Source organism: Leuciscus leuciscus (assembly GCF_965113295.1).
Source record: "Leuciscus leuciscus genome assembly, chromosome: 12".
Lineage (NCBI taxonomy): Eukaryota > Metazoa > Chordata > Actinopteri > Cypriniformes > Leuciscidae > Leuciscus > Leuciscus leuciscus.
In genome coordinates, this window is record NC_138736.1 from 39,468,522 (window position 1) to 39,478,017 (window position 9,496).

Here is a 9,496-nt window from a genome sequence, read left to right on the forward strand (position 1 = left end):
AAATATTATTACAATTTAAAACAGCTGTTTTCTATGTGAATATATAGTAAAATGTAAGTTATTACTGTAATGATGCTGAAGATTCTGTTTGTTCACATGATATTCATATATTCACATAAAAAACAGTTATTTGAAATTGTAATACTTTTCCAGTATTTTTACTGCATGTTTGATGAAACAAACGCAGCCCCGGTGAGCAGAAGAGACGTCTTTACTAGACAGAATAATTGATGTGAGTGTGTGAGTGTGTGAGGACACACACCTGCGTGTGGAGAGAGAGAGAGGCTGTGGGCGGCCGAGATGTCCAGTGAGTCCAGAGGAACCTCAGTGTATTCGGCCGTTGCAGACGCAGATTCACCTGTCAAACACACACACAGCTGCTCACATCCACACACACACACACACACCCCGTCGTCGTCATCATCATGTGTGTGTCTCACCTTTCTCTGCCTCGGGCTCTGCGGCGGGGGGTCTCTCTCTCCCTTTACCCTTCCCTTGACGCTTCCAGGGCGTCTCATCTCTCTCGGGTTTCTTATAAGTGGCGATGGGCTGATCTGATTCCGAGCTCTGACACACACACACACACACACACACACACACACACACACACACACACACACACACATTACCTTCACTCTAGTTCACTTCATTAACCAGCAGACACCTGGGCATTTTGATCTTATGAGCATCAGTTGATACTGTTGCTTCTTATGTCAGTTTATAAGTAAACAATGGTGTATATATATATATATGTTTTATAACTGCACTGTAAAATAAAATAATAAATAAGTATATTAATTATCTTATGTCGCAGTAGTAAAATTACAATACTTGTATCTTAATATCTTCACTTGCAAGAAGCTTTTATAATTACATACATGCATAAAAAGAAAAAAAACATGTTTTGTCAAAATTGTGTAGAATTTCTTTTTTTATTTAGAGTTATTTAATTCATTGTAATGACTTTTCCACACAAAAAAAACCCCAACAAATGTTACAACAATTACACTTTTATTTCCAGACAATAAGGCCTTATTTATTAGTATTGTTTTATTTTCCTTGACTTCTTAAATTTAAATAAAAAAAAATATATTTTAAGACTTATATATATATATTTAATATATATATTAAAAGTATTTAAATACTTTTTATTTTGACTTTTCAAAATGTTTTAATATTTTATTTTATTTTATTATATTTTTAAGGCCTAATTTATTAGTATTTTTCTTTTTTAATTTCAATGACTGTTTAAGTTTCAATAAAAAAATATATATTTTCAACTACTTTTTTTTTTTATTTAAGAAGTTTTAATATTTTACTTTTAAAAATGATATTTTTAAGGCCTAATTCATTAGATTTTTTTATTTTTTTATTCCCATGACTGTTTACGTTTTAATTAAAAACATATATTTGTTTAAACTTTTTTTTTTTTTTTACATTTCCATGACTTTCTCAGGCCTGGAATTAATTCCCTGATATTTCGAGGTCACTTTCACACAGTTGCTAAAATATGTTACTTCACACACTCTTCATATCACAGTCTTTCAAAGATGACAGAGTTTACTCGCATTTGCTGTCCTGCGGTAAAACATGAGCAGTTTTAGCGTTTTAGACCAAATAAATAATGGTGTGTGAGTGCGACCTGGACGCTTCAGTGAATGCTGAGATATTTTGCTAAATATACCATCCAGCTTTAAAGATCCTGCAATTGACCAATGAAATAAACAGCATCTGTTCCGAACATCCTGAAACTGTATGAAAATGAGGTGCACTTTCTTTCACTCACATGATCCGACAGATGCCCTGCCTCCAGCGCCTCTTCTGCCATCCCATCATCCGACTGCAAAATAAGAGCAGAAGAGTGTCAGACCAGCAGCAGCGATTGGCCTCTGTGGATCGTGTGCTTCAGTGTCATGCTCACCTTGCTGTCCGAGTAAATCAGATCGTCTCCAGAGTAACTGTTGTAGAGCAGGTGGAAATCTTCCTCATCCGCCTCTTCATCCAGATCCTCCAGCCAACCACTGTGATGCTCTTTAGTTGCCGTGGCAACAGGCTCCGCCTTCCCCATCACTGGAGACGCCGTCAGAAGAGGCTGGGGAAACAAACACTCAAGTATTCATATTTGTGACCACAAAACCAGTCACATGGGTAATTGTTTTTATTATTATTGAGATTTATACATCACATGAAAGCTGAATAATTAAGCTTTCCATTGATGTATGGTTTGTTAGGATAGGACAATATTTGGCCGAGATACAACTATTGAACATCTGGAATCTGAGGGTGCTGAAAAATCGAAAACATTGAGAAAATCTCCTTTAAAGTTGTTCATTTATGTTGGTGATTGTGCTGCATTCACTCACACAAATACATGTATGATATATTTACGGTAGGAAATGTTCAAAATATCTTCATGGAACATGATCTTTACTTAATATCCTAATGATTTTTGACATAAAAGAAAAATGGATAATTTTGACCCATACAATGTATTGTTGGCTATTGCCACAGAGATACCCGTGCGTATAACATGTATATGCTAATATTACACTAATTATCATAAGATCAAAGCTGTCACTGTTCATTATAAAACACACAGTTACGCCTATAAAATCTGAGCTACAATAGAATAAAATAGACAATACAAACTGACTATATGCAGGTCCTACAAATTCACTTTCTCAACTTTAGATAGTGTGTAATGTTGTTGCTTGAGCATAAATAGATCTGCGAGGTTACAAAGCTCAGTCCACTCCAAAGGGAGATCTTTTATATGACAGAATACACTTTACAGGAACTACAACGAACAACAATATTATTATTAAGTATAAATCAGGCTTGAAATGGGTTGAAATTGACGGCGTCCTTAATAGGTTATATACATCTGAGTGAGTGGAGCTCAGTGTTATTAAGGGGCGGGACTTTTCCTGAACATGCGCTGAGGTGTCAATCAAAGCACACTGGGCCAGCTAACCAATCACAGCACATTTTGTATTTCGGAAGGCGGGGCTTCATTAAAAATGTAAAATAAATTTAATTATTATCATTACTAATCTATTTATTTATTGAACAATTTTTTCATCATATTGCTATGATAAAAACACCAATTATTATTATTTATTTATTTGTTGAATATTGGTATCTTTTATCATCTTTTATAAAATAATAATAATAATAATAGTTATTGTTACTATTATTATAATTACCAACAACAACAACAAAATGATCATTATTATTCATAACATTTATCACATTGCTATAATAAAAGATAAGAATAGCAATAATACAAAATATTATTGTTGTTTATTTATTTATATATTTTTATAAAATCAACAATGCATTTCAGGCAATGATCAATAAATACATTAATAATAACAACAACAACTGCTTTTATTAGTATTCCCAACAATAATAATAATTATTAATATTATTAAAATAATAATTATTACTTTATTTTATTTATTAAACACCGGTGTGTTATTTCTATGATAAAAGATAACAATAATAAAAAATATTATTATTAATATATTGATCATTGGTATCTTTTCATTCATATTGCTATTATCATTTTATAAAATCAACAATCCATTCCAGCCGCGAGGAAACGTGATTTAAAGCGGTCAGACACACACACACTCACCTCCGTCTGCGGCCGAGCCACTTTCTCTGGAGTTCCTGCGTCCGACTCCAAACACACCTTACGCTTCTTCACAACTACACAGAGAGAGAAACACTCATGCAACTATTCACACGTACAAATAAACCACACATAAATATGATTACGCAAGATTTATGACCTGTGTCTGCGTCTGTTTTCCCGCCGCTGACGGCTTTCTCAGGCGTAGCTTGTGCCATCGACTCTATCGACTTAATCTGCTCAGAAACACAAGAGAATTGTATTAATGCATCATCCTGATCTCACCGTGACTGTGTGTTCTTCATAGCAAATGAGAGAACCTGTGGGAACGGAGGTCTGTTCATGGTCTTGCGCGCACGGTGGACTTTAGCTGGAGGACTGGCTGAAGACAGAGATGAAGATGAAGAGGAGGAGGAAGAGGAGGATGATGAGGATGAAGGAGCCGTTTTACTGGCAGGACCGCAGACGCTCATCTTCGCTCGCCCAGCCGCTGGCGATGAGAGAGACGAGGTGGAGGGAGACGAGCTTTTACTGCCTGTGGAGAGACACACACAACTCACTCACTTCATAAAATATAACACAATCTTTTTGGGGGTTATCAGGGCTCCAGGCTGCAACACGACAACGATTTGCTAAAAACTGAGAAGTTTTTCCTTTGAGATTTACACCATTGTCAAAACGATCCTCATTCACACGGATCCACGAAAACGACTAAAAACGCTGTATTCTGCTGTCTGGCCAGTAGATGGCGATGAAACACTATCGACTGAACATGTAATACGCATGAGCATGACGTCATGGTCTTCAGAGATCGTTTTCAAAAATGTGCACTTTATGCGGCCAAAACGCATAAAACGTTTTACGTTTTTAGTTGAAAACGGTGTCGTGTAAACAGCCCCTAGCCAAGTCAACGTCTCGGATACATTTGAAAACGGCGTTTTCCGACGTTTCGGTGTGGATGAGAAACTTTTGGAAAACGCCTGAAAACGCTAAATTCCCCTTTACTGCGCAAACGTAAAACCTGAGATGATACAGATGGAAAAATAAATAATAAAGTTAATCGCGCAATTCTTCTGACAGGATCATTTTATTTAGCAAAATATCTCAGCATTCACTGAAGCGTCCAGGTCGCACTCACACACCATTATATGTTCGGTCTAAAACGCTAAAACTGCTCATGTTTCGCCGCCGGACAGCAAATGCGAGTAAACTCTGTCATCTTTGAAAGACTGTGATATGAAGAGTGTGCGAAGTAACATAATTTAGCAACAGTATGAAAGTGAATCGCACATAACAGGCACAATACCGGTATCAACATGAATTGATTGGTACAATATGCGTCACATGACTAAACTTACGTCATCATCTTTAAATACCTCAGTTTTCACAGTCCACACTACAACGCGGAAACAACGTTTTCAAATTTATCCACTTTAGAGAGCAGTTTCAAACGAAACAGTATAAGTGTGGACAAGGCCTAAAGTTTGTTGAGGTCATACTGGTGCCGCCGCCACAGTGCCCAACTGATAAGAGCTGCATTTCTGTTGCATATGAGAAACATCAAACAAAACCAAAGTGGAAGGAAACTGCGCTGCGCGGACCGTTTATCAGCTCAGGCCAGTAATAGTGAGAAGCATTCAAATTCTGAGCACAGTTCTGCTATAAACCACAGATATCAGATCACACAGCGCTGATGGGGACGCTGGGAGAAACACTGTGCCATGAACGAGTAAGTTACAGAAGGCTTTTCAATCCACAAATCACCAACATTCACCATGGATTTAGTGTAGCAACTAGGGCTGGGCGATAAACGATAACGATATGTATCGCGATAGACACATAATCAATATCAATAAAAAATGCGTTCGATAAAACATTTTCGTCGGAAGAAACCAGAGATTGCGAAGCAAGTTTGGTTCCATGAACAAAAGCACTCACTCTCTGGTAACCTAGCAACATAGGGGGTGACACGCTAACAGCCAGTCATGTAACAGTATGGTTACGCCATATCGTTGTCTCGTGTTGGACTCTTCGGTAACAGAACCGGCGTGGAGTGATGAGTGGAGAATGAGTGCAGCAGCGAGCGAGGGAATTGTTGATAAAACAGGGAAAGTCGGCTCACCGGTATGGCAGTTTGGGGGATTTTATAAGTCTGACCAATGTCGTCTGCAAATTATGCAAGACCGTCGTCAGTTTCTCTATGTCTATATTTAACACTTTGCACTATTTTATTACACTTTATTAAGCATTTCTTACGTATTCTTTAATTTTGCACCTTAATGTTAAGAGATAATTATCTCTTAATTAACAGTGTTAAGTGTTCATTGTGATTTTAGACTTTTTACATTATTTTAATTATTTGAGTGTTTTCCATGGTTGTGTTGACATTTCTGCCTTTATAACTGAGGGGATTATAATCAGAGGAAGGTTAAGTTTAAAATAAAAATGTTAAATGTAATATATTTTTCTTCTGGTCCTTATTTTAAATAGGTCATAAAAAAAATATCAATAATAATCGATATCGAATATGAAACGCTTATATCGTGATAGAGTTTTCAGCCATATCGCCCAGCGCTAGTAGCAACGCTAACTGTTACCATGGTATTGTGGCAGAAATAGCTGAATATTTTTTTTTACATTATTCATCTCACGGTTACGACCTTTTGAGAGTGAAGTTCAAGCAATATCAAATTTTTATATTATTTTTAATTTAATGATTTGTAAAACTAAAAAGTTTAAAAATGTAGGAACACTTTGTGGCAAACAAAGACTTTTATTTGAAAATCAAGCTTTTAATGTTGTTTATATGTCTATGTGGTGTTTTTAACCATGTGTAAGTTCATAAGTCGACAGCATTGCTGAGTATTTCCTCCTTAAAACTGCAGTGAATCAAAGACAGTCTCAAAAACACGCTTTGAAATCGCTGGTACTTTTGTCCTATTGGTTTATGAGTCCTACTCTCGCCACATACTGTAGGGAAGTGTGTGAGTTCGGACGCAGCCGAAGACTGCCCTGTAAAGCAGCCCAGTGTGTGATCAGCACCTGCGAGTGTTTTAGTGGACGCAGCGGGACGTCCCGTCAGATCGTCCATCAGTTTCCCCTTTACAGGAGTCGTCGGCTCCGCTAACAGGACAAAAACAGCACTATTACAATAACACAAATGAATAGAGATGCACAGATCCAGAAATTTAGGTTATTATTTTAAAAACAATTTTGCCTCTTTTTAGACTTCTTTTTTTATTTTTTTTATGCTTTAATCTTACATTTTAAATGCTTCAAGTGAAATCAGGCATAAAAATGTGATAATGTGCAGCATAAATGATAGAAAACCTGCAACCTTTTTTATTTCTCATATAAAAATCAACCTAATCAGGCTAATGCTAATTTTTAAATAAAAAACGTTATTGATGGCAATACCAAAAATGTGAGTGAGTGTGTGTGTGAGAATGAAAGAGAGAGTGTGTGTGTATGTGTGTGTGTGTGTGTGTGTGTGTGTGTGTGTGTGTGTGTATGTGTGTGTGTGTGTGTGTATGTGTGTGTGTGTTTGTGTGTGAGAGTGAGAGTGAGTGACTGAGTGTGTAAGTGAGAGAGAATATGTGTGTGTCTGTGTGTGCGTGTGTGTATAAGAGTGTGAGTGTATGTATGTGAGAGTAAGTGTGTGTGTCTCAGAGAGAGAGAGAGAGAGAGAGAGAGAGAGAGAGAGAGAGAGAGAGAGAGAGAGAGAGAGAGAGAGAGAGAGTGTGTGTGTGTGTGTGTGTGTGTGTGTGTGTGTCCAGCAGAAGAAAAATTCAGGTTTGGAACAACTTGAGGATGGGTAAATGATGACAGAATTGTAATTTTTGGTTGAACTATCCCTTTAATGTCTGATGTTATACGCCTGTACAGTTGTACATTAGCAATAAAAGAAAGAACATGGTTCAAGTAAAATCAGGCATCACAAAATTGTAATGAACATCAAGATAGTTTCAAATGCGTTTGTGAAACCTGTTTGAAAACCTGATGAAGCCCTGGTATAATCTGCTTTCTAATCAAACTGATGATGATACAGAAAATAGTGTCCAATCACTGATATATACTGTGCATTTCTACTAATGAAACACTAATATAAAGGAGTGACAGCCTCACCTTCATGCTTGGACTGAGGAGAGCTCTCATCTGATGGGGTCTGGAGCAATATCATCAGAAACACACTGTTAAACATGACTTATACTCCATCAAATATCAACACGGACGGTTTCTAGCTTACAAAAGCCTGCTGTGGTAACCCATAACAACAGATAAACTCAGGTTTAAAGAGGAAACTTGATCACATCAAATAAATATGGAGTGACACTGATACAATGATATATAAACACTGATATATAAATGTTTTGTTTGCAATGAACTGATAACCAGAGGTCATAAACTTCACATGCATAATATTTTAGCAGCACCAATCATCTAACACCGTTTACGTAAACAACAGCTGACAGGATCAATGCAGATGTGCAAATGAATCCCAGAATGTGTGCACGTTACAGTGATGAACTACACACTAACGTTAGATGCTGCAACAGAAGCAGCCTGTGGAAACCACTGAATGAAAGCGTTGTTATATCCTCCATTAGCGAATACACATTCATAACACAACCTTAATTATGCAGATGCACGACTGTAATTACGCATGCACATGTAAATGTGTGTTTTATTGTGTGTTGTATTTCTCACCTCGAGCGCGCACTCAGCTGCCGACATGTTGCCGGATGCGCTTGAGGGGAACCGCAGCGCGCGCACCCGCCACATTTGCTAACATAAAAGTCTGCTTCATTCATTCAAATACTAAATTTATTTATACAGTCATTTAAATAAGACATCGCGCATTGTTTGTCTTTTCTATAAAGTGTTATCACAAAATGTTTCCACACATCAGAAGTTAATTAAACAACGAACACGTTTAAATAAAATACAATTTTCCGTGTGACACTTTTACATACAAACGCTCGTTTAAAACGCCCCCCAAAAATAAAAAAATTTATCAATCTATCTTTAATATTTAATTATTTTTCAGCGACTTTTAGTTTATAATATTCGGGAGCGGAAGTGCCGAGTCGGACTGTGTTGGGTGTGTGACGCCGCCTAATCGAAACTTCCTGGTTGTCGTGCCTCACCTGACGAAACTGGAGCAATAATTTACCCAAAAACACAGTTGTTCTGCTCATTTATACAACACATAAACATTACATCACTACATCAGATCATCTGTGTGTAAGCGGAGAGAGAACTCATCATTTAAAGCTCAGTCACGCGCTGCTGGAGGAGCCACAGAACACGGTGAGCTTTTGTATTTGTAAAAAATAAAATAAACTGGCTAACATTTTTAAAACTGGCTTTTAAAATGCTAACATTTTATCCACAAATGTAGAGATTTTTCAGGTCTCCCCTCGGTTTGTTGTTTCAAGAATAAGTTGGTACGATATCTAACAGCCCTGTCAAATATTAAGAATGAAAAAGCAGGGATTTTGTTGGATTAAGTTGTATAAATATGTATACATATAATTTATTATAACATTATAATCATTTATATGGTTATTTTTTGTGTTTGGAATGTTATAATTTATTCTTTTGAGCCTGTGCAGATATTTTTATATGTAATTTTATTTATTTAGGATATAACGTTATACAGTGAAAGTATTCAGACCCCCTTAAATTTTTCACTCTTTGTTATATTGCCACCATTTGCTAAAATCATTTAAGTAAATTTTTTCCCCTCATTATTGTACACACAGCACCCCATATTGACAGAAAAACACAGAATTGTTGACATTTTTGCACATTTATTAAAAAAGAAAAACTGAAATATCACATGGTCCAAAGTATTCA

The 9,496-nt window shown here is 36.5% G+C and overlaps 2 protein-coding genes across 7 annotated transcripts in view; one reads left to right on the forward strand and one right to left on the reverse strand.

Annotated features, from left to right (window-relative positions):
- The window catches only part of ehmt2 (euchromatic histone-lysine N-methyltransferase 2), a gene marked incomplete at its 5' end in the record, with an annotated part of 32,363 nt that extends 23,944 nt beyond the window's left edge, over positions 1–8,419 (reverse strand). For 2 of the 5 annotated variants that reach the window (XM_082186444.1, XM_082186443.1), the window contains 10 exons: positions 263–358; positions 441–567; positions 1,787–1,840; positions 1,922–2,092; positions 3,641–3,714; positions 3,798–3,873; positions 3,958–4,172; positions 6,680–6,760; positions 7,763–7,802; positions 8,345–8,419. In XM_082186444.1, coding sequence (XP_082042570.1) covers positions 263–358; positions 441–567; positions 1,787–1,840; positions 1,922–2,092; positions 3,641–3,714; positions 3,798–3,873; positions 3,958–4,172; positions 6,680–6,760; positions 7,763–7,802; positions 8,345–8,419 — 1,009 coding nt within the window. Of the gene's footprint in view, positions 1–262; positions 359–440; positions 568–1,786; positions 1,841–1,921; positions 2,093–3,640; positions 3,715–3,797; positions 3,874–3,957; positions 4,173–6,679; positions 6,761–7,762; positions 7,828–8,344 lie in introns of all 5 variants that reach the window. The other 3 variants (XM_082186445.1, XM_082186446.1, XM_082186447.1) reach the window with 3 other exon arrangements.
- A 306-nt stretch (positions 8,420–8,725) lies between these two features.
- The window catches only part of zdhhc3b (zDHHC palmitoyltransferase 3b), a 7,949-nt gene continuing 7,178 nt past the window's right edge, over positions 8,726–9,496 (forward strand). For both annotated transcript variants that reach the window (XM_082186575.1, XM_082186576.1), the window contains exon 1: positions 8,726–8,947. The gene's annotated coding sequence lies outside the window, so the exon portion shown is untranslated. The remainder of the gene's footprint in view (positions 8,948–9,496) is intronic.